This window comes from Rhinatrema bivittatum, chromosome 7 (genome assembly GCF_901001135.1).
Source record: "Rhinatrema bivittatum chromosome 7, aRhiBiv1.1, whole genome shotgun sequence".
Classification (NCBI taxonomy): Eukaryota; Metazoa; Chordata; class Amphibia; order Gymnophiona; family Rhinatrematidae; genus Rhinatrema; species Rhinatrema bivittatum.
In genome coordinates, this window is record NC_042621.1 from 32,547,507 (window position 1) to 32,573,455 (window position 25,949).

At 44.9% G+C, this 25,949-nt stretch overlaps 1 protein-coding gene across 1 annotated transcript in view; it reads left to right on the forward strand.

Moving 5' to 3' along the window:
- The window catches only part of FANCA (FA complementation group A), a 522,319-nt gene that overhangs the window by 424,842 nt on the left and 71,528 nt on the right, over positions 1-25,949 (forward strand). The window contains exons 33-34 of the mRNA XM_029608211.1: positions 24,054-24,159; positions 25,284-25,343. Coding sequence (XP_029464071.1) covers positions 24,054-24,159; positions 25,284-25,343 — 166 coding nt within the window. The remainder of the gene's footprint in view (positions 1-24,053; positions 24,160-25,283; positions 25,344-25,949) is intronic.

Below are 25,949 nucleotides of genomic sequence, written 5' to 3' on the forward strand. Positions count from 1 at the left end.
AGATAATCTTGCAACGAGGGGTATGTCAAGAGTGTGCCCCTATCACCTCTGTGTTATATTTTCTCAATTGACCCTCTGTTGCAGAAAATTGAGCAACACCTGCTTATTAAGGGCTATGAAGTCCCTAGCCGGGGATTTAAAACCGCTGCCTTTGCAGATGATGTATTAATTTTTTTGATTCAGCCTGTTCATTCTTTACTGGTGCTGCTCAACCTTCAGTTGCATGTTGATGATGATGGCCATGATTGTACATGCGCAAGGCTCAATGGACCCTGAGGTCACAGTGGTGCCAGGCCACACAGAACTTCCAGGATCGTATCTGAGTCATCTCGCCCCTCTGGGACTCTTTGTCCTGGTAGCAGGTACTTTCAAATCTGGAATGGGGGATCTCTTTCCAAAGTCCTCCTATCCAAACTGTTCTAACCATGGATGTGTCCATCCTGATCTGGGGAGCTCATGTAAATGGGCTCAGCACCCAGGGCCTCTAGTCTGCCCAGGAAAGCTGTTGCCAAATCAATTTCCTAGAGCTCTGGGCAATCAGGTACATGCTATGGGCTTTCAGAGATCAGCTGTCCAACAAAGTTATCCTGATTCTAACCGACAACCAAGTGGTGATGTGGTATGTCAACAAGCAGGGAGGTATAGGGTCGTACCTCATGTGCCAGGTAGCGGTTCAGATCTGGTCATGGGCCCTGTCCCATGGGATGGGGCTCAGGGCCGTGTACCTGGCTGGAATGGAGAACGTGTTAATGGACAGTCTGACAAGTACCTTCAGACCACACGAGTGGTCCCTAGACCCAGAGGGGTATTTATTTATTTATTTTATTTAAAGGCTTTTATATACCGGAGTTCATGTACTAGTACATACCACTTCGGTTTACATAGAACCAAAATTGGAAATTACATCAAACAAGTGGGTCCAAAATAACAAGGCTAACTTCGTAGGAACTTAGAACTTAAGGTAAAGGAGAGAACAAGACATAAAGTGGTTACAGATCAATGTAAATAGCTAACAATAAATACAAATGCTTACAAATAAGTCTTCAAAATCTAAGGTTTACATGTACAAAACTAAGGATTACATCTTCAAGGTTTACAGTCTTCAAGACTAAGGTTACATCAGACTTAAAAGGTATGGGTGTAGCATGCTGTACATTTAACAGTTGGGAGTATGAGACAAAGAAATACGATTAATAGTTGCGGCATCAGACATCTGGTTTATGTGATTATGAAATGCATGAATGAGTCTTGTCCTGGGACATGGCTCTGAGCGAAAACTTTAAGTGAAGGCTTTTGTGAAGAGCCAGGTTTTGAGTTTCTTTTTGAATGTTCGAGTACAGGTTTCAAGACGAATGTCAGTGGGGAGGGCATTCCATTGGAAGGGACTGGCAGTCGAGAATGCACGTTTCTTGAGCGAGGACTTGGCTGAAGGTACGTGTAAGGTGCCTAAGTAACTGGTTCTGATTGGTCTTGATGATGCATGTGGACGAAGTGGGCAGCTTAGATCTAGCGAAGTTTGGGAATGGATGGTCTTGTGGGTTATAGTTAGTACTTTGAAAATGATTCTGGATCTGATAGGGAGCCAGTGTAAGTTTTTTAGTATAGGTGTTATGTGTTCACCTCTGCTAGTGTTAGTAAGAATCCTGGCAGCGAAGTTCTGCAACATTTGTAGTGGTTTGGTGGTGATGGCTGGAAGGCCAATAAGCAGAGAGTTGCAGTAATCGATTTTAGAAAATAGAATTGTTTGGAGGACTGTTCTAAAGTCCTGGAAATGTAGGAGAGGTTTCAGCTTTTTCAGAATGTGTAGTTTGTGATAGCATTCTTCGTTGTGTTCTTGACAAATTCTTTGAGGTTCAGCCTATTGTCTAAGGTAACACCAAGGTCTCTTACTTGTGTGGAATTGATCATTTAGAGGTGTGATTAGATTGTTGGTAGGCTGAAGGTTCTCGTCTGGAGTGATTAGCAAAAGTTCCGTTTTTGACGTATTAAGTACTAGGTTAAGACTAGAGAGGAGTGACTTTATGGACTGTAGACAATTGTTCCAGAGGTTGATGGTGCTGGAGATGGAGTCAGTGATTGGCAGCAAAATCTGGACATCGTATGCGTATATGAAGTGTGTGACCTTAAGACTTGAGAGCAGATGACATAAGGGGAGAAGACAGATGTTAAAAAGGGTAGGGGAGAGGGAGGATCCTTGAGGAACTCCGAAAGTGGACTTGACCGGGTGGGAATCCTTGTTGCTGATTCTGACCTTGAATGTCCTATTATGAAGGAAAGATCTAAACCATTCAAGGGCTGATCCTGAGATGCCTATGTCTGAGAGCCGGTCGATTAAGATAGTGTTTTACGGTGTCAAACACTGCCGATAGGTCAAGACGAATCAGGAGATATGGGGTCTTTTTCTCCAGACCTGCGAGGACTCTGTCAGTTAGTGAGATTAAGAGGGATTCCGTACTGAGGGATTTGCGGAATCCGAATTGGGCTGTTGTGAGGATCTTGTGTTCTTCTAGGTATTCCGACAACTGTTTGACTATCCTCTCCATAAGTTTGGCGACAAATGGTAGGTTAGCGATGGGGCGAAAATTAGCCGGGTCTGCAGGGTTCAAGTTAGGTTTTTTGAGGAGAGGTTTGAGGGTGGCTAGTTTCAGCGTGTCTGGTACTAGTCCTTGGGTTAGCGAGAGATTGATGATCTCTGCTAAGGGCTTCGCTATGATGTTCGGGATGGTGAGTAGGAATTTAGATGGGATGGAATCTATCGGATGAGTGGTTACATCTTTTTGAGAATCATTTCAATTTCAAGTGAGGAAATAGGTTCGAATGAATCTAGGTTTGCCTTCTGGTTGCATGAAGGAGTGTAGATAGAAGGAGGTACTATGTTACAAGTTGCCAGAGGAGCCATTAGATTGAGGATTTTGTTTTCAAAAAATTGTGCAAGCTCTGTGCATCTGGATTGTGCTTGATCATCTGGGATAGCTGGTGAGGTGGGTTTTGTGAGCTCTGAGACATATGAGAACAGCGCTTTGGGATCAAAGGAAAAATTGTGAATTTTGAGGGCATAAAAATCTCTTTATTATTCCACCTCTGGGGGAGCCCGGTAGTAGATCTCTTCGTGACCCCTTGCAACAGAAAGGTGTCTTGGTTCTGCTCCTTGTACAGGATAGATGGCAAACCAGCCTCAGATGCCCTTGCCCGACATTGGGGCGAAGGTCTTCTATACGTGTATCTTTTGATTCCCTTAGTAGCAAAGATTATCTTGAAGCCTCGCGAGGACAAGAGGACTATATGATACTTTATAGCCCCTTTTTGGCCGAGACAGGTCTGGTTTCCACTCCTGCGGGAGTTGGCCATCCGGAGGCCCTAGATCTCATCATGAAAGATCGAAGCAGGTCGAGGCATCCAAACCTCCAGGCCCTGTCGCTCACAGTCTGGATATTGAGAGGTTAGTTTTGCAACCATTCAGTCTTTCAGAAGATGAGTCTCTAGCCTAGTGGCTTCTAGAGAGCCTTCCACTAGAAAGTCCTATGAACTGAAGTAGAGGAGGTTTTCCTTGTGGTGTGAGCAGAAGGCCCTAGATCTGGTCTCCTGCCCCACACAAAAACTGCTTGATTGGGAGTCACGTGATGTGGTGAGTGTGGAAGGACGCCTTCACGAGAGCTCCCTGAGCTATCCCTACAATTTTGCAAGTTTTTCATAGATTTCTGTCACACAATGTCTAAAGATACCACGCCACTGGTGAAGGATTCGATCGACAAATACATGATACCAAAACAGCTGCACTAGCTGTTTTGGTATCATCTTTTTAAGCTTACTAAGGCGATGCGCCTTAGTAAGCTTAAAAAGAAGGAAAAATCATGAGCGCCTGAGGAAAAGATAGCAGTCAGAGGCGAGGAGAAGGGGAAGGATCTGCCAGAGAGCCTGATCACGGAGCTTACTGTGGCAGTGGTATCAGCAGTGGACAAACGCTTTACCAAGATAGACAAAATCTTAGCTGAAGTTAAAGCCTCTCTACTTGATGTTGGGAAGCATTTGACGGAAACGGAGACTAGAATCTCTGTTTTGGAGGATGGTAATACTGAGCTGGTGACGCAGTTTTAGGAGTCCAGGTACCTAATATCTCAGCAAGCGGAAAAAATTGATGATCTCGAGAACCACTCCAGGATGAATAACCTAAGATTTTGCGGGCTTACCAGAGTCCATCCCGTAGTCTGATTTGTCGGCGGTTTTGGAGGCCTGGTTTCCTCGGGCAATTGCTGTAGATTCTCTGAAGGGGAAGCTGGTAATCGAGCGAGCTCATCGCATTTACCCCAAGCTCACGCAGCAGAGCCACCCACAGGGGATAATGCGCACTTTCTTAACTTCGCTCACAGATTTCACATTCTGCAGGCTTTCAGAAAGAGGAAAGAAGTCACCTATAATAATGGGAAAATATTGATGTTTCAGGATTTCTCGGCGTAGATGGTGACACGACTGCGTGACTTTTCCACCATGTGCTCTAAGTTGGTGATAAAGAACATTCATTTTTCACTCCTGTTCCCTGCTCATTTGAAAAAAGCAGAATATAAAGCGGATTACATTCAGGTAGTTATTTCTCTGTCCCAAGAGGGCTCACTATCTAACAGGGTCATTTATCAACTTGCGGCGTTTTTGCACGTGAAAAATGCCTTAACGCATGCGAAAAGCACCATAATGCATGGTGTGATGCAAATTTTTAAAAGGGGAGGAGTCTGGGGCAAGAATTTTGTAAAAGTGGGCTGGCTTCGCACTTTGCGAAGCCATATTACATGATATCGCAGTTTTAACGCAAAAAATAACTACATTTTTTTCAATAGCATTAAGCTGTGTGATGTCATGTGATGATTTTTTTCGCAAATTTCGTTTTGGGCATTTTTAGGCTGGGGAAGTGCCTGAGATGTGTGAGGGGAGAGGGAAGGAAGAGGAGAGAGAGAGCATGCCCCTGGGGGTGGCACCATAGTAAGCAGCTATGTATGCTACTCTAGGAGGCCCACCTAGTAACTCGAGGTGAGGTTAGGAGCCACTTTTACATGCAGAGCGAGACGTACGATCAGAACAGTGCAGTCTTGTGAAAATTTGATGTCCTTTGGAGTGAGGAAACTCACACAATGATGAGATTTGTACAAGTTTCTCTCAACCTAGTGAAGCGCTAAGATAATGCATATTGCGATAAATAGGCTATTACTATAAAATATGCCCCTTTTCCTATCGCTTGCAATATTTACTGCATTTTGATAAATCTAGGCCTAAGTTTGTCCCTGAGGCAATAGAGGGTAAAGTGACTTGCCCAAGGCAACAAGGAATAGCAAGTGGATATGAACCCTGGTCTCCCTGGTTCAAAGGCCACTGCTCTAACCGCTAGGCTACTGCTCCACTCCAATGATATTTGCCTAGCACTTTCCAATGCTATGAGGTCCTTGCCTGTGGCTCTGGACTTGTTCCTCTAATATGAGATGATTTCAGGCTTTAAAACTGAATTGGGATAAGACAGAGGCATTGGATATCCTGAAAGATAAGTGGGTATGGTTCCCACTCATATGGGCTCCAGAGCCATTGCAATACTTGGGTCTTGCTATACATCGATTTCCAAGGAAATGGTATGAGATTAATTACATCCCAATATTTAAGAGGCTTCAGACTAAATTAGAGTTGGAAGCTTCTTCCTCTTTCCTTTCAGTTTAGGATTGCCCTAGTTAAGATGATGTTGGCCCCACAATTACTGTATCCTTTGCAAATGTTGCCCATACCTCTTATGATGAAAGATGTTAAACTCATTATTCATATATTTGGGCATTTATTTAGGCAAGGGAAGAGGGCCAGGATAGCCTATAAGACTTTAATGGTCCCCCAGACACAAGGTGGCATGTGAGTTCCTATTTTTATCCCAGGACAAGCAGGATGCTAGTCCTCACATATGAGTGACGTCACTGACGGAGCCCTATTCCGGAAAACCTTGTCAAAGTTTCTAGAAACGTTTGACTGGCATCCTGAGCCTACTGAGCATGTCCAGCATGCCATGATCCCTCGAGCCACAGGGGTCTCCCTTCAGTCTTCTTTTTTCCGCGAAGCCATTAGCCTCGCGGTTCTAGGAGTCCTGTGTGGTGAATTTTCACTTTACAAAAAAAAGTTTAAAAAAAACAGAAAAAATTTCAGACACCGTAGGGGTCTCCATTTTTTACCATCACGATAAGTCTTTCAATTTTTTCCGTCAGTTCCGAAACCATATAATAGTGCCTGAAAGTCGTCGACGGCTGTCCGACTCTCAAAATGGCTACAGGGTTCAAAAAATGCCTGATTTGTTGCCGCACCATGTCCATTACGGACCCACACTTAGAGTGTGTACTCTGCCTCGGCGAGGGACACAATGTCTCGACTTGCCCAAGATGCACCGAGATGACGCCGAAAGGCAGAAGACTACGGATGGAGAAAATGGAGCATTTGTTCCATCTCCAATTAATGCCTTCGACATCGACGTCCACGCAGTCGTCTCTGGCTGGAGTGATTAGGAAGGTCGTCCTCAAAAAATGAAGACCGGATGAAGCTTGGGATCGGCTGTCATCAACCCCTTCAAAGTCTTCGATAAAATCAACGTCGGTCATCGAGAAAGGCATCGAGCACAAGCAGAAGCATCGGAGGCCTCACGATCCCGAAAGTGATCCGATTACCGGTGTTCCATCGGATCCTGAATCAGCGCCAAAGAAACCTCGGAGAGAGGACTCTCCACAGAGGCCTTCCACTCCAAGGCGATCCCCACCGATATCGGTGCCGGGAACCGTGCCTCCACAGGGCCCTGCGGAGGTACCAGTATCGCCTTCATTGCCTCCCCCCATAGCTGCTCTGGTCTCACCAGCTATGCGGGCGGAACTGGACGGTTACATCCGCCAGGCAGTTAAGGATGCGCTTCTTGATATGCCTCCGATGCCAGCACCATCGCCAGTACCAGTTCCACTTCCATCACCGGTGCCCATACCGATGCCAGTACCGACTCCATCGTCGGTTCCACCGATACCGGATGTATCCTTTTTTGCGACGATTTTAGCAAAATTGGACACTCTCATCGGTGCCATCCCGGTAAAATCTCCAGAGTTACCTATGCCAGCACCGAGGGAAGAGGACATAGCAAAGGAAATTCCGATGCCTGAACCACTCCCAGGCCCATCGGGAATTACACGTCCACGTCCAGCGTTTTCTCCACTATTCCCGACGAAACCCATGGAAAAACCGTCGATGCCAACGGTACCCATGCCATCTACACCTCCTCGCCCATATACACCGGATACCTGGGATGATCCCAATACTGATACCTCTTCAGAGGAAGTCCTCTCAGAACCCTCTCCTTCAGAGGAAAGAAGAAAATCCCCTCCAGAGGACCTTTCCTTTTCAAATTTGATCAAAGATATGGCTGACACCATCCCCTTTCAACTTGAATCTGAGGAGGGCACCAGACAAAAGACCCTGGAAGTGTTGTAGTTCGTGGACCCACCTAAAGAGGTGTTAGCAATTCCAGTTCATGAAGTCCTTGTTGATTTGCAACACAGGCTATGGGAGCATCCCTGCACCATACCACGGTAAATAAAAGGACTGATGCCACATATCTAGTCCAACACATCCCAAGCTTCCAAAAGACTCAATTACCTCATCAATCAGTAGTAGTTGAGTCAGCTCAAAAGAAATCCAAACGAATAAAACCTCATTCATCTAATCCACCGGGTAAGGACAATAGATTCTTGGATAACAGAGGCAGGAAAATGTTTCAGGGTTCCATGCTTGTCTCCAGAATTGCATCCTACCAGTTGTATATGATGCAATATCAGCGTAACTTATGGAAACAGATTCAAGAACTCTCTGAAACTCTCCCCCAGCAATTCCAAGAGTCTTTTACTTCCATAATACATAAAGGCTTGGAAGCTGGCAAACACGAAGTTCGTTCAGCATATGACAGGTTTGAGACTGCATCAAGAATGTCAGCTACCGGTATAAGTGCTTGTAGATGGGCCTGGCTCAAGGCCTCCGACCTGAGACCGGAAGTACAGGAAAAACTGGCTGATCTCCCTTGTGTAGGGGACAATCTCTTCGGGGATAAAGTAAAGGAAGCAGTTTCCCAGCTAAAAGAGCATTCAGAAACATTGAGACAGCTGTCCTCTGCGCCTCAGGAGTCTCAAGCATCATCAAGAAGACTCCCAAGGAAAGAATCTAAACGGCCATACTACAGGCCGAGGCGTTACTATCCACCTCCTGCCCGTGGAAGATCATCTAGGCCACCTCAAAGAACGCAGACCAGGCAACCAAGAGCGCCTAGAGCTCAACCCCCTCCGCAAACAGGGTCAACTTCGGGGTTTTGAAACGACACCAGAGAACAGCAGCCTGTTTACCAATCTGACCCCAAATTTGCTAGTAGGAGGTCGGATCACGTTTTTCCAACACAATTGGTCATACATCACCACGGACCAAGGGTACTCTCCATAACATCTCAAGGGTATCACCTAGACTTCCTCACTGTACCAAACGATACTCCACCCACTTCGTCTTGGACAGTACACAGTCAATCCACACTCTTACAAAAAGAATTATCCACCCTTCTGAGAGCCAGGGCCGTGGCACCAGTTCCCCGGCCTCAGCAGGGCAGAGGATTCTACTCCCATTATTTCCTTATTCCAAAGAAAACAGGAGGCCTACATCCCATATTGGATTTCTGGAATCTCAACAAATTCCTGAAAAAAGAAAAATTCAGGATGGTATCATTGGGCACCATGCTACCTCTACTTCAAAAAGGAGATTGACTCTGTTCTCTGGATCTTCAAGGTGCTTACGCTCTCATTCCAATATTCCCGCCTCATCGCAAGTATCTGCGATTCCTAGTAGGAAGTCAACATTTCCAATACAAGGTGCTACCATTCGGTCTTGCCTCAGCACCTCGAGTGTTCACAAAGTGCCTAGCAGTGGCAGCTGCCCACTTACACAAGGAAGGCGTGCACGTGTTTCCTTACCTGGACGATTGGCTCATCAGAAGCCAAACAAGACAAGGAGCTCTCAACTCCCGCAAGCTCACAATAACTCTACTCCATTCGTTGGGATTCCTTATCAATTACCAGAAATCCCACTTCACACCATCTCATCTGTTGCAATTCATCGGAGCAGAATTAAACACCATAACAGCAAAAGCTTTCCTTCCAAAATACCATGCACAGACACTCGCATCGTTAGCAGACTCTCTACGCGCATGGACACAGATGACAGCCCATCAATGCCTCACTCTTCTGGGTCACATGGCCTCCACAGTTCACGTCACTCCTATGGCCAGATTAGCCATGAGACTCACTCAATGGACACTCAGAAACCAATGGATACCAGCCATTCAACCACTGTCTTATCCAGTTCAAGTAACTCAGCAACTACGGTCCTTGCTCTTATGGTGGACAAACATGGACAACTTTCTCACAGGCCTACCTTTCCAACAACCAATTACGCAAGTGGCGTTAACTACAGATGCATCCACCTTAGGGTGGGGAGCACACATTGGCCATCTGCAGACTCAAGGTACTTGGACAAAACTCGAAGCTACCTTTCAGATAAACTTCCTAGAGCTTCATGTGTTCAAGGACTTCCTTTCCCACAAGACTGTTCTGATACAAACAGACAACACAGTAGCCATGTGGTACATAAACAAACAGGGAGGTACGGACTCGTATCTCCTTTGTCAAGAAGCAGCACAGATTTGGGACTGGGCCCTAACACACTCAATGTTTCTACGGGCCACTTATCTAGCAGGCATTCACAATGTAGTGGTGGATCGCCTCAGTCGTCAATTCCAACCTCACGAGTGGTCTCTGAATCCAGAAGTGGCAACCAAGATCTTTCAGTGTTGGGGCCAACCAACAGTAGACCTCTTTGCATCACAACTGAATTACAAAGTGGACAATTATTGCTCCCTACACAAACAGAGAAACCGCTTACCCAGGGACGCCTCTGCTCGCCACTGGAATTCAGGTCTTCTATATGCGTATCCCCCCGATACCGCTAATAACCAAAACCCTAGTGAAGCTACAACAGGACAAAGGGTCCATGATACTCATAGCCCCATATTGGCCTCGACACGTATGGTTTCCAGTACTCCTCGATCTCTCGATCAGAGACCCAATTCGCCTGGGCACAGCACCCAATCTCATAACTCAGGATCAGGGCAGGTTGCGTCATCCCAACCTTCAATCTCTATCTCTCACAGCATGGATGTTGAAAGCTTGATTCTACAACCTCTCAGTCTTTCAACTGTTTCTCAAGTGCTTGTAGCTTCACATAAACCCTCCACACGAAAGAATTATCGTGCTAAATGGAAACGGTTTACCACATGGTGCACACAAAACAGTCTTGACCCTTTTTCCTGCACTACATCATCTTTATTAGACTATTTATAGCACCTCTCAGACTCTGGTCTCCAGACCTCACCTGTAAGAGTACATTTAAGTGCAATCTCAGCTTATCACAATATCGTTGGAGATGCACCAATATCAGTGCATGGACTGATGAAACAGCAAGGGAGGCTATATAACACTGGCAATTTTAACTTTTCCCACTTTTTTTATTTTTTTATGTTTTAATATAACTCATGAGTTATGTTAGCCTAACCTTATCTACCAGTGCCCGCTTCAAAACGTGCTCATCTTCTAATGACAGCTGTACATTTACTTAGCACATACAGGTATCTTTTGAGCTACGCCCCCTTTTTCGATTGACAGACGCTCTGGCGCCTTTTTTAAGCTTTCTAAAAGATGCCGGCGTTCTTCAGATTTTTTATCACGATCTGAGAGAGACGGAGCTTGCTGCTTTGAGACTAAATATTTCCCGGCGCATCGAATCGTAAGCACCATCTTTTTCAGTCTTTATTCACACTAGATGGCCAACTGTAATAGCGATTCTAACGCGGTATCTTCTAATTATAAAAAATGTTTTTGTCTAAGTGATTCTTATAACAATAGCGTTACTGTAGTTGCCGCTGCGACCGATGTCTGTTTGGTTACAACATATGATTATACATAAGAGCAGTCTCATGCATTTAAATATAAGATAATAGCTTGACTGTGTTTTTCAGGTGATATAGCAATATTTAACTGTTTATATAAGAATAGTGTTTTGGTTTTCAAGCGCTGTCATTCATTTTTTATCAATCATTTCAATTTTTTTGGTTTATTATTTTGTATAGAAGGAGGCTTTTTTAGAATAGCAATGCGGCACAAGATACTAACCTGCCAGAGGAACATTATTGATGATGGCTAGGTTGTGGTTTGTCAGATCCAATAGAGTGGGAGTGATCTGCAACTTTCATTTCTTAATAGTGATTGTCTTTTAACAGGATTGGTATAGCACCAAAAAAGTTTTTTTGTGAGAGCATGTATTATTAAATACATAGAATTCTTTTTAGTCTTATGCAATCCCATTTTACATTTTTATTTATTTTTTCATTTATTTTTGCAATTTTTATTTTTTACAGCATTGGAGAGCACTGTTTTTTAAACAATACTGCGGCACAGGACATAACAATCTGCCAGAGGTACACATTCTTATGAGACTCAATCACAAATAAAAGAATTTTATTTATTGTATATTTTATTAATTCTTAAATCTTATTTTGATTCACATATTACAGACCATTTGATGCAAAATCATAATTTTCAACCCGGATACTCAGAAATTTGAAAATGATTTAGCTGAGGTAAAGGCAATACATTTCTATTGATAATGCTTAATGCCTTTCCAGACACACAGTTTATATCACTTTATATGTTACACCACATATATATGTTACCATTTTATGTCTATTTTTAATTATGTTTTTATGATTTCTATTTATTTATTAGTATGTCTTATTTGTTGTAGCCCCTGATGCAGCCCCATTGTAAGAGGGCGAAACTCGGCCTGAGTCGGGCTTGTATAAAGATATCTGTCTCTGTCCAATAAAGAATCCAGATCGGACATCCGGCTTCTAATTTTGTACTGTTGCCTCCAATATCCGTGCAGCCCCTCGTTAGTAGGTTTAAGAGAGGTTTAATTCAGCTTAAACCCCCACACTGACCACCAGTCACAGAATGGGACCTAAATGTAGTCTTAAGGAGGCTCATGCATTCTCCTTTTGAACACATGGATTCCTGTGATGTTAAATTTCTCACTTGGAAGACTATTTTCTTAATAGCCATCACATCTGCGAGAAGGGTTAGCGAGTTACAAGCACTTGTCACATACTCTTCCTACATGACTGAGTGGTACTCAGTACACACCCAAAATTTCTTCCCAAGGTAGTTACGGAATTCCACTTGAATCAATCCATCATCTTGCCTACTTCCCAAAACCACACTCTCTTCAAGGAGAGAGGGCTTTACACACCTTGGACTGTAAATGTGCGCTTGCGTACTATTTAGATCGCACTAACGGCCCATAGGAAATCCACCCAGCTCTTTGTTTCTTTTGAGCCAAACAAACCGTGTAAAGTGGTGGGCAAGCAAACTCTGTCTAATTGGCTTGCAGATTGTATACAATTTTGTTATGAAAAAGCAGGCCTTCTTCTCCAGGGTTGAGTAAAGGCTCACTCAGTAAAAGCAATGTCAACCTCAGTACGACACTATTGTTCAGTGCCAATAGCTGACATATGTAAAGCTGCAACATGGAGTTCCCTTCACACCTTTGCGGCTCACTTCTATCTCGCAAGGAAGGACTACAAGATTCAGCCTATGGACAATCTGTTTTAAAGAACTTGTTTCCAGTATGATCCCAACTCCTTCCACATCCAACCATTCGTGATTTCAGGCTGCCTCATTTTTCCCAAAAGTACACCAGTTGTTGTGCCTGTTGCACAAGTTGTACACTGTTGTCCAATACAAAGATGACTCAGCCTGTAGCTTGCTAATCACCCATATGTGAGGACTAGCATCCTGTTTGTCCTGGGATAAAGCAAAATTGCTTAACTTGTAATAGGTGTTATCCCAGGACAGCAGGATGTAGTCCTCACGAAACCTACCCGCCACCCCGTGGAGTTGGGTCCAATACGTTTTATTATTTTATTTTTGGCTAACGCTAATTGCTACAAACAAGACTGAAGGGAGACCCCTGTGGCTCGAGGGATCATGGCATGCTGGGCATGCTCAGTAGGCTCAGGATGCCAGTCAAAAGTTTCTAGAAACTTTGACAGAAAGTTTTCCAGAATAGGGCTCTGTCAGTGACGTCACCCATATGTGAGGACTACATCCTGCTGTCCTGGGATAACACCTATTACAAGGTAAGCAATTTTGCTTTCGTTTATATTCCCTTGCAGTATCCTTACAGATCATGGGAGACTGCTTAATCTTAATAATTTTACTGATGTACTTATTGATGAGGTTATAGCTTCTCCTTGGAATTTAAGAGATATACATAAAGGGTTATGTGAATTATCTCCCCGCTTGAAATCATCTATGCTAATTGGCCCCGTGATACAGGGGTGGCATAAAGTGAGGGAACTTATGACTCTTCTGTAGGTGTTTCTCCCTATTTATCATTGATGGACAACAATTATTTCCAAACTAGAGATATTACATTTGGGGGCTTGCCATTTCAGCTGGGTAAAGAATGGCTGTTGAAAGACCTTATTAGGGCGGATAAGTTTCAGTTCTTATCTTTTCAACAATATAGGGATAAATTAAACTTTTGGGCCATGGATTATCTACTTTATCTACAACTTAGGCACTTCCACAAATCGGTCACTTGGGATATCTCATGTCCCATTTCATCACCTGCTTTTATAGGCTTGATGAGGCCGTTTCGGTGTGCTAAGGGATTGCTCTCTATAAAATATTATATTTGCATCAAGACTATCAAATTGCAAGTGTTTAACACAGTTATGGCAATCAGATTTAGGAATATTAAAGAAGGAAAAGTATTTCAAGGATGCTATTACACAAATGTTCCATGTGTTGATAAATGCCAATTTAAGGGAACTACAGTTTTGAATTGTATACAGAGCTCTAATCTCTCCAATCCAAGCATTTCATATGGGTATCATTCCTTCATTTTGATGTCGTAAACGAGTGCAACTTTGTTCCATCATTTATGAACCTGTTCTAAGATTGTATGCTTCTGGGATAGTGTATCGCATGCTTTGTTACTAATGCTTACCAAACCTGTTTGCTTGACCCCGGCTTTTGCTTTATTGATCTACTAGCCGTTAAGCCCGTGACAACGGGCTACATTTAAAAAAAATGTTTCGGTCCATTTCCTTCCCACTCCCTCCCCCTCATTCTCCCTCCCTCCCTCCCTCTCACCTCCCCCCTCCCTCCCTCACTTCCCTCCCTCTCACCTCCCCTTCTAGTCTCCCTCCCTCTCACCTTCCCCCCTCCCCTCAGCTCACTCTCTCCTCCCCCCTCCCCTCACCCCTCACCCTCTCCTCACTCTCTCCTCCCCTCACCCTCTCCTCACTCTCTCCTCCCTCTCCCCTCACTCTCTCCTCCCTCCTCCCCTCCCCTCACTCTCTCCTCCCCTCCCCTCCCCCTCTCCTCACTCTCTCCTCCCTCCCCTCAGTCACTCCCCCTCTCTCTCTCAATCCCCTCCCCTTTCAGCTCATCCACAACTGGCAGACGGAAGATCTCCGGGAAGGGGGGGGGTTTCCCTCCCTCTCTCGCGCACAGCGCCACCGCCGCTCCTGCTCGTCATCGCTGCCGCCGCCGCTACTGCTCCTCCCGCTCCTTCTCGTCATCGCCGCCGCCACTACTGCTCCTCCCGCTCCTGCTCCTCGCTGCCGCTCCTGCTCCTAAGGACCCACGCCATTTTTTTTTTCGGGCACACTCCGCTCTGACCAACATGCTCGCCCGCGCATGCGCGGTAGAGCTGCTCTCTACTACGCATTTGCGGGCCGTCGGTCAGAGCCCATTTATAAGGTAGATAAGGACAATTTTTGAGGTCCAATTTGCACCAATTTCTCATGTATTGCGAAGCGATGTATAACTTGTCAAGGTTGGAAGATACGCCTCCTGCCCTGGGAATGTGGAAAGTACAAATGTTGAACCTGTTCATTATGGAGTATATGCTTCAGTGATCTAAATCTAAGAAAAAACTTGCATTATTTCAGAAGATCTGGGCGCCCTTTCATAAATCGCTTTCTGAGGACAAGCCCTTATACCCCCTGACAGATTCGAAGCCTACGTTCTGTTCATCAGGAGATTTCATGATTTGGCTCACAAATCTTGGTTTCATAGTAGATCTTATCTTAATTTTTTCCTAAATGTGCAGAGATAAACTGTGTCACTTTTACTTTGTGACGTTTGGGTGGGGTGACGGAGTTGAGGTATGTACTTATTGGAAAACTGCAATTGTTTTAATGTAACATCTTGTTTATTTTAGTCTTTCCTTGTACGTACCTGGATCAGTCCAGACCCTGGGTTATGTCACCAATCCAGCAGAGGGAGGCAGAGAAAACATTCTAATGACTCTGATGTATACCCTGGAGCACCACCTGCAGTCAATCAGTATTTCTCTGTCTCCCAGCAGAGGTGGACGTCCCTAACCCCTGCAGTCTGTGGTAGTTTGTTATTTTTTAGTCAGGTAGTTTAGGAGTTAATTTTTTTTTGCAGGCTTTCTTTTTCTTTTGAAGAGAGCCTGTTCTTTTCATTTAAGTTATTTAAAAAAAAAACCAAAAAGTTTTATTTTTTCTTCACAGCAGTTTCACTGCCTCCCGGGAGGTTGCCAAATCCTGGGAGGACTATCCCTCCTGGTTTTTGAGGCTGCCGGAGTTGGGGAGGTTTTGTACCCAGCAACCACTCCTGGCAGGGGTGATATCAGGGGGCCCGGCTCACTCACCCTACTTGGAGCAGCTCCTGGGGGCCGTGGCGTTTCAGTCAGGTAAAAAAATAAATAAAAATACTTCTTGACAGCTGAATTGTTGTTTACTTACCTTTTGGTGTTCGGTGGGCCCGTGCCTTTGTTTTTCGCCAGGGTTTCTTTTAGTTTTTTAGTTTATTTCTTACTTTTTATTTCGCGCCGTCTTTTCTTTATAATGCCGCGAGGCATGGCCTGCCGCACTTGTGGAGATGCGCGCACACGTCTCTCCAGGGAGAGTCTCTGTTCATCCTGTCTCCCCGGGGGGGAAGGCTCATCAAGTTTGCTGATTAAAAAAAAAAAAAAAAAAAAGGGACTCGGCCACTTCGCGCGGCCCCAAAACTTCGGCCCAGCTGCTCTCCTGCCCCGGACTCTTTTAGCTGCAGTGTGGGAACTGAGGCACTCCTGTCTACTCTGAGGGTGGCGACACAACAAGCTATTCAGGCTGCTTCTGACCTGCCTCCGCTGTCGCCGCAGCCGGCGGTCCCTGGGGGGGACAAGCCGCGCAAAACAGGGCCATATTTATTGGCTGAAAGCCTGGAGGAGATTCCAGATTCTTCTTCCTCTTCTTCTGCCTTTTCAGGGGGTTTTCTTCGTTTTCTTCGCAAAGCTTACAAATCTAAGAAATTTCATAAGAGTCTCTCATCTGAACAGAGGTTAAGGCCACGTTCCTCAAAAAGGGCTAGTCCCACGGATTTGGGAGTGGGGTCAGCTCCGAAGCGTCCCGTTCGTCAGGGTCCGGATCAGACATTTTTTTCTTTTTCAGATGATTCTGAGCATGGCTCTTTACCTATCCCAGACAAGTCCTTGCCGGAGAGGGATTTAAATGAAGACCCTGCTTTGAGTATTAGTTCAGATCCTCATGTTGCGGATGGAGATGACCCCAAAGTAGTCCGCCTGTTTAGAAGAGAGGAACTTAGTCCCTTAATTCGAGGTTCCAGTAAAGGATTCTCGGATGGGTGACGTTGACCCAGTGTTGCTTGGCCTTAGAGGTCCCACGACAACATTTCCTTTTCATCTTTCTCTCACTGACCTTATGTACCGGGAGTGGGATACTCCTGAGTTGGGGCTTAAGGTAGCACGAGCCATGGAAAAATTGTATCCATTACCTGAGGAAGCTTTGGAAATTTTAAAATTTCCTAAGGTGGATGCCGCTGTTTTAGACGTCACTAAGAAAACAACTATTCCAGTAACTGGGGCTACGGCTGTTAAAGATCTCCAAGATCGTAAGCTGGAGGTTCAGCTTAAGCGAATTTTTTAGGTTTCTGCTCTTGGTATGCAGGCGGCCATGTGTAGTAGCTTGGCTTTACAAAACAATTCTTCCCTCTCTGAAGTTGCTCAGGCTGGTAGACTGGAAGCTACAGTTGCTTATAGTGCAGATGCTTTATATGATCTCATTAGGACCTCGGCTCGCTCTATCGTTGCTTCTGTATCTGCTCCCAGACTTCTCTGGTTGAGGAATTGGTCTGCAGACGCATCCTCCAAAGCTCAGTTAGGGGCTTTACCCTTTAAGGGAAAATTATTATTTGGTAAGGAATTGGAAGATTTAATTTTGTCCCTAGGGGAAAATAAGATTCACAAATTGCCAGAGGACCGTCCTAGGCCTAGAAGCTCTTTTTCATCTCGCTCTGGTTTTCAGTCTAACAGAAGATTTCGTTTTTCTCGTCTGTCGGCTCCTCCAGCTAAACAGTCTTCAGGTAGGCAACAGAATTGGTCTCAGTCCTTTCGTGGCCACCGCTTTGGTAGACCTGGAACTTCCCAAGTCTCAGGAGGCACAAAGTCTGTCCAATGAGATAAGGCCGGGCCTTTCTCCGGTTCCCGTCATAGGGGGCAGGCTGTCTCTGTTTTACGGAGAATGGGCCAGATGTACGTCGGATCAATGGGTTCTATCAGTGATAAATCAAGGTTACACTTTAGATTTTGTTCGGCGACTTCACCACCTGTTCCTAATTTCACCGTGTTCTTCCCTACAAAAGCGTCTCATAATCCAAGACTCGCTACAGCGTTTAAGCGACCTAGGAGCTATAGTTCCAGTTCCAACATCAGAATATCGGAAAGGTCGTTATTCAATTTTCTTCATCGTTCCCAAAAAGGAAGGAATCTTTCGTCCCACTCTCGATCTCAAGAGGGTCAACTGTTGTCTAAGGATTCCAAAGTTCCGGATGGAGACTCTTCGGTCTGTCATAGCGTTGGTTCACAGAGGAGAATTTCTAGCATCTCTCGACCTCACCGAAGCTTATCTTCATATCGGCATTCGATCCGATCATCAGAAGTTTCTCAGGTTTTGCATTCTAGGGCAACATTATCAATTCAGGGCTCTCCCGTTCGGATTAGCCACAGCTCCCAGAACATTTACCAAAATAATGGTTGTGGTGGCCGCTCAACTCAGGAAGGAGGGCCTGTTGGTACATCCGTACCTGGACGACTGTTTGATTCGAGCGAAGTCGGAATCTCTTTGTTATTATACAATCAACAGGGTAATCAGCCTTTTGCAGTCTCTAGGCTGGGTAATCAACGAAGACAAGAGTCACCAATACCTTCCCAATCTCTGGAGTTTTTGGGTGCACGGTTCAACACTCGTCAAGGGATAGTGTTCCTTCCAGAGCATCGCCTTCTCAAGATTCAATCACAAATTCGAGACTTACAGTCCATTCCTATTCCTTGTGTGCGGGATTACTTGATAGTTTTAGGTTCAGTGACCTCTACTCTGGAGTTGGTTCCCTGGGCCTTTGCGCACATGAGACCACTTCAGTCTGCATTGCTTTCACGCTGGAATCCGGTTTCGGAACTATACCACCTTCCCCTTCCTCTTACAGAGACGGCTCATTCCAGCCTAGATTGGTGGTTACAGACAGCGAATCTGCAACGAGGTGTACCCCTAGAGATTCCGGAATGGACTGTGGTCACTACCAACACCAGTCTTTCAGGCTGGGGAGCGCTATGTCAGAATACATCTGTTCAGGGTCAGTGGTCCGAAGAGGAAGCGCAGTGGTCGATCAGTCTTTTAGAGACCAGAGCAGTTCGTTTAGCCTTAATCGCTCTTCAATCTCTCCTTTGTGGGAAGTCGGTTCGGGTTCTTTCTGACAATGCGACCACGGTAGCGTACATCAACCGTCAGGGAGGAACCCGAAGCTTCCTGGTGCCTCAGGAAGCACAACAGCTGATCGCCTGGGCGGAGCAACATCTGCTCAGCATCGCATCCTCACACATTGCCGGGGTGGACAACATTCAAGCCGACTTTCTCAGTCTGCATCATCTCGACCCAGGCGAGTGGGAACTGTGCGAGGAAGCCTATCAAATGATATGCAACAGATGGTCCACTCCGGCAATGGATCTCATGGCCACATTTCAGAATGCCAAAGCCCCTCGGTTCTTCAGCCGCAGGAGGGAAAGAGGAGTGGAAGGAGTAGATGCTCTGGTACTTACTTGGCCAGGGGATGTTCTTCTCTACGTATTCCCTCCCTGGCCTCTAATCGGCAAGGTTCTGTGTCTGATAGAAGTTCAAGAAGTCGATGTTGTCTTAGTGGCTCCGGAGTGGCCACGCCGTCCGTGGTTCGCAGACCTGGTCAGACTAGCACTGGACGGTCCCCTTCGATTTCGAGATCTTCCCTGCCTTCTGTCTCAGGGTCTGGTTTATTTGGAAGAGGTCGAACGCTTCTCTCTAGCGGCATGGCTTTTGAGAGGCGTCTGTTAAAGAATAAAAGTAATTCAGATGCTGTAGTGACTACTTTATTGCGTTCTAGAAAACCTTCTACAACTTTGGCTTATGCAAGGGTGTGGAAGGTTTTTGAATCATGGTATAATGAGCATCAAGTAGATCCAGTTCACTCTTCGGTATCCAATATTTTATCTTTTTTACAAGACTGTTTAGCCAAGGGTTTGTCCTGTAGTTCCTTACGGGTACAAGTAGCAGCGCTTGGATGTTTTCGTGGTAAGGTTCAGGGATTATCCTTGGCTGCGCATCCGGATGTAGCGTGTTTTCTCAAAGGTGCGCAATATCTACGTCCTCCATTTCGGAATCCTTGTCCTGCTTGGAGTTTGAATTTGGTTCTTAGGGCTCTGTGATCGGCTCCCTTTGAACCCCTCAATCCTGCAACTTTGAAGGATCTCACATTGAAGGTGGTGTTTCTTGTGACCATTTCTTCAGCTCATAGAATTTGAGTTGCAGGCCTTATCTTGCAGAGAGCCTTTTCTTAGAATTTCTGAAACAGGAATTTCATTACGGACTGTACCATCTTTTTTACCTAAGGTAGTATCTTTTTTCCATTTAAATCAGGCCATAGCGCTTCTGGCTTTTCCGTCTTTAGATTGTTTGGATCCTTCCTCTAGGGATCTTAAAAAATTGGATGTACGACGAGCTCTGTTGCGTTAGCTTGAAGTTACAAACAATTTTCGATTGTCTGATCATTTGTTTGTTTTGTAGAGTGGCCCTCGCAAAGGTCATAAGGTTTCAAAGGCTACGATTGCTCATTGGTTAAAAGAGACAACTCGTTCAGCTTATCTTCTAGCTCATCGTGACCTTCCTGATGGGTTGAGAGCTCATTCTACTAGGTCACAGGCTACCTCTTGGGCAGAATGTCAGTTAGTTTCTCCTCAGGAGATTTGTAAAGCAGCAACTTGGAAGTCATTGCATACTTTTGCTCGTCATTACAGCTTGGATGTTCACGCTCCAAGTTCAGCAGCCTTCGGAGAGAGTGTTCTCCGAGCGGGACTCTCTGATCCAGAGAGTCCCGCTCGGGACCCCCACCCTAATTGAATCAGCTCTGGTACATCCCTGGGTCTGGACTGATCCAGGTACATACAGGGAAAGGAAAATTGGTTCTTACCTGCAAATTTTCGTTCCTGTAGTACCATGGATCAGTCCAGACGCCCACCCTTTATGTCTGTGTATTATATTTGTCTTTTAGGAGAGTCCGCTCGTTCACTGTTTGGGTGATTTAACCGCCTTTCATGCTGTCTATTTTTCTTAATATTTTCTTGTTTATTCCCAAGATTTGTTTTTGGGATTCTGCTTCCATTTAGGATTTGTGAGTTGGAAATCCGTTTTCCTATTTAGATAGCTAGTTAATGTTAGTAGTTAAATTTCTGCTTTGAATACTGCTCAATACTGATTGACTGCAGGTGGTGCTCCAGGGTATACGTCAGAGTCATTAGAATGTTTTCTCTGCCTCCTTCTGCTGGATTGGCGACATAATCCAGGGTCTGGACTGATCCATGGTACTACAGGAACGAAAATTAGCAGGTAAGAACCAATTTTCCTTTTCTCAATAAAGATGTTTAAAAAAAAAAAACAAAACTGCTTGATTACATTCTATACCTATTGGACGATGGCTTGAAAACCAACTCCGTTAGAGTTCATCTGAATGCAATTGGCACATACCACCGTGATGTAGATGTTACACCCAGCCTGCTTCAGTTGAAGGCTCCCCTGAGGCCTCACACTGTGTCTTGGAATCTGAATGTCATGTTAGCTCAGCTGATGAAAGCTCCTTTTGTGCTGCTGCATTCCTGTGATCTGAAGTACTTGACCTGGAAGGTCATATTTTTGGTGGCGATCAACTCAACGCACAGGGTCAGTGAGCTGCAGGCCTTAGTGACTTATCCATCTTACACTAAGTTTTATCATGACAGGGTGTCTTGCGTACGTACCCTAAGTTTCTGCCTAAGGTGATGATAGATTTCCATCTTAACCAGTCCATCGTCCTGCCAACATTCTTTCCTAGGCCCCATTTGCACCAAGGCGAATGAACCCTGCACATTTTGGACTGCAAGCGAGCCTTAGCCTTCTGTCTGGAGCAGACAGAAGCCTTAGTTAGTCCACCCAACTTTTTGATTCTTTTGATAGGAATAGCTTGGGCATTTGCAAACAGACACTATCAAATTGGTTAGCAGATTGCATCTCCTTTGTTATGCCCAGGTGAGACTGCATCTTGGGGGTCATGTCAAGGCTCATTCTGTCCAAGCTCTGTGGCCCACGTGCAAGCAGTTCCTGTGGAGGAGATCTGTATTGCTGCGACGTGGAGTTCTCTCCACACATTCACATCTCACTATTGCTTGGATAGGGATGGCTGACATGACAGTAGGTTTGGCCAATCTAGCCTTCGGAATCTGTTTGAGGGTAGAACCTAATTCTCTCCCGCTTAGGGCCCATTGTTTGGGTTCAGGCTGTCTCCCCCTCTGTTACCAACAGCTCCATTATTGTGCCCATTGGCACCTGGTTTGATTGTCTGTTAGTCCCTTTTTATGATGGGGAGAGCAGCTTGTAGCTAGGGATTCACTCATGTGTGAGGCCTACCATCCTGCTTGTCCTCAGAGAAAGAAGAATTCTTATCTGTAACAAGTGTTCTCTGAGGACAGCAAGATGTTAGTCCTCACAAAACTTGCCTGCCACTTCATGGAGTTGGGTTTCTTCTATTTGATTTATATTTTAATTCTATGTTATAAGACTGAAGAGGGGACCCCACGTGGATGCGTGATATAGGGCATGGTGGACATGCCCAGTATGGCAAGTCAAAGTTCTAGAAACTTTGATATAAGTTTTCCATGTCGGGGCTACATCTGATGATGTCACCTGTGTGTGAGGACTAATATCCTGCTGTCCCCCGAGAACACCTGTTACAGGTAAGCAACTCTACTATCCTGTGTATCAGTCAGGGAGCAAGTCCAGATGACATCCCAGCAGTAAAGATTAAGGGCTCAGTTTTAAAATAATTTTAAAAGTCTTAGGTTTAGGTATCACATTAGACTCCCAACTTTCCATAAAATTGCAAATTCAAGTAGTCTTAAAAACTGCATTTTATAAACTTGAGGGTATTACACAGATTGAAATACATTCTTCAGGTTGTTGACTTTTGAACAATCTCATACAGGCCATTTGCACTGAATGCAATAGATTGTTGTAATGCACTCTGTTGGGCTACCAAAAAATCCCCTCCGTGCCCTTCAGATATGTTGGAAAATACTGACCCTTGGCTAATTTCTGGGCAACCTTGTCAGGAGCACATTACCCCTCGATTAGCTGAACTTCACTGTCTACCCTGGATGTACAGGGCCAATTTCAAGGTGATTACACCTGTTTCAAGGCTTTGAGGAGTGAAGGACCTCAGTATTTAAATGATCTTTTGTTGCCCTTGACCCTGTTCATGTACTGAGGTCTGCAGATAAGATCTTGCTGGTATTTTCTTCTCCTGCTGATGATAATTTGGTTTCAGCCAGGCAGTGTGCTTTCTCTGCAATTGGACCAAGCTTGTGGAATGCTCTACCTATTGCTGTTCCTGAAATTGAGGATTGCTGTGCTTTTAGGAAGTAGCATAAAGCATTTTGTTACCCAAGCCTTTTTAGTTTTATTAATTTCAGGCTTATCCGTTTTAGTTTGAGTTATGTTATTGTTTAATGTATGTCACAAATTGTGTGTTTTGTAAATCTCCCTGAACCTACTGGGTAGAGCGGAATATAAATGATTTTAAATAAACATAAGGACAACCTGGAGGTTGTCACAGCTCATATTAACTTGTTATCCATTAATCTTTGTAGGACAGCCCATCCTTCTGGGATTCTTTTCACCTCAGATGCGTTTACATGTCCAGCTTTCATATTTTGTCTGCTGTAGTACATTTGCCACAATGACATGACCCTTGATAGTTGATGCTACTGTTATCCATTTTGGATGCAATTTTTGAAACAGCCAGCGAAGAGTCGGCAGAAGCACACATAACTTACAGAAAAATTCAAAGTGAATTTACATGTGTATATTTGCTTTGAAAATTACCCCCTAAAACTACATTGTGCAATTTGTATACAGGAAATTTGTGTATTGTTTTTGAAAATCCAAAAGTATGAGTGCAAGTGCTAAGCCCTCCTCAGCCCTGTGCCAGGGACACCGCCGCTCAGTCTGGGGAAACTTATTCACACACAAATTTACCTGCATCTCGGATGAACCATTTCTTGTTCTCTCTTTTTCTTTAAAACTCATTTAGAATACACTCTTTCCACAAAATATCTTGTTCAATGTGGAGTACAATTTGCATTCATAAAATAAATTTAAAACAAATTACAAAACTTTAAAATAACAAATATGTGTGCCTGTGGGTAAAGCACTCTTATCTGACCATCCCTGTGTCTGCTATATTGATCATTGTCTGTCTGTGGTTGTCTTCATCAAATACCGTGCTGCCCATCATGTCACTGCTGTCTATGTTCTTCTGCAGGATTCTGCTGAGCCTCCCTCCCTCGGTCCTCATCAAAGTGTGTCAGGAGAGAAGGTGCTCCACCTTGAGCTGTGCAGACTTCTTTCACTTCACCAACACAGAGCTGGTGAGATCTTCAGAGCGGTTTCTCTAAATTCCTTCAGGAAAAAAGAAGGCAAGGAACTTGTTGTTAGGAGACACACTGTTCCTGTATAACACTGTCTGAGACCACCTCTACTGAGGTGGATAGAAAAATGCGACCCAGTCAGGGGCGGATTGTAGGAAAATATCAACCCGGGGATTTTTTTTAAACAGGCCCATGTGATTCAATGACTCCCCAAAGCACACCAAGCTGATCCTAGAGAGGTACATAGTGATCTGGAACGCATATACCTCTACTGTCAGACCTGAGCCAAAAAATCTCCAACACCAGGGCTGCTTGCTCCTTCCCCAATTTCACACTTACCTTCACCCAATCCTCAAATTCCTGCTTTAATTCCCCTACCCCAGCAGTTTTTTGTTTTTTTTAAACTTTACAGGATACACTAAGGCCAAAAAAAAAACTCAGTTTCTTGTCCCAGGACAGTGCTGTCTGCCACTGCTTGTACAACCTCACTTTCCTTTCTTCCATTTCGGAGGCTACAAGCAGATAGTTTCAACCAGATGAAAAGAGAGCACTATTACTGAGGGACTGCTTTTTTTTCTTCCTAAGAAGTGCCCCGGGGCTGATAGTAAAAAAAAAAAAAAAAGATGGGAGAGACAAGGCGGCAAGCTGGGGCCAAGCCATTGCAGCTCCGAGTAGAGCATCAAAGAGAGGCAGGCCAAAGGCAGGCAGTGCTCTGACTGGAAAACAGAGCACTGCCGTGGAATCAGTAACAAAAGCAGTGTTTAAACTTTTTTTTTTTTTTTTTAATATACGCAGCAGGCAGGGGTCATCAAGTTGCTGACTTACCTGCAACAAATACCAGCCTGCCTTTGCTCCCTCTGAAATTGAAGCCCAGCACATCTGCACACAAAGACAAGGAGCTAACTACTAGTGCAGTTAAGCCACAAGGAAAGCAGAGGAGTCTGAGAGGAAATAACACGTGGCCGGTCCACTGGGGGATGCTCGATCCCCCGATAGGCCAGCCACCTCTGGAACAGTGCTTTAGGCTATTTTACGGAATATTGACCTAATGTTGCAATATTGGTGCTGAACGACACATGTAGTGACATGGGTTTGTTTAATTTCTGCCCTTCATTCCTTTACAGAGGAACAGATGCCCACGAGCCTATGCCCTTCCTTATGCTATTACTGCACACTTCTTTCGGGTAAGAATTAGTTCCTGTTCATACCCGGATCAGTCCAGACTCCCGGGATTATGTCTCCCTCCCAGTAGATGGAGACAGATAAAGTTGCACTGGCACTATCATAAAATCCGAGGTGGCACTTGCAGTTCCTCAGTATTTCTCTGTCTGCAACAGATGGATAGAGGTGCAATCCCTGCAGTCTGGAAAATAAAAAAAATAAAAGAGGAGAGAGAGATCTTAAATTCTTTTCAGTTATCCTCCCAGGAGGTTGCGGGGCCTGGTGGGGCTATACCTCCTGGTGTTGAGGGAAACGAGCAGGGGGTCAGGGACCCTGGGCTGTCTCGGTCAGTTGCCGCTGGGAGGAGTGGGGGTATAGCTGGTGGGGCCAGTTCCCTCCTCCCTCAGAAGAACAATTCTTCTGCAGCAGCTCTTCTTTCAAGGAAGTATTTCTAGGCTTCCTCTGATGTAAGTAAAGTTTACAAAAAAAAAAGGAAGAAGGGAAGTGACAAGGATTTTGCAGCCGGATTGGCTGCATTTGGGTCCTTGGAGCAGCCGCCGTGAAGTGAGTGCATGGGTGGTAGAGGTTTGATTGACAGTGCCACGTAGCAGGACTGTTTTGCTGCATGG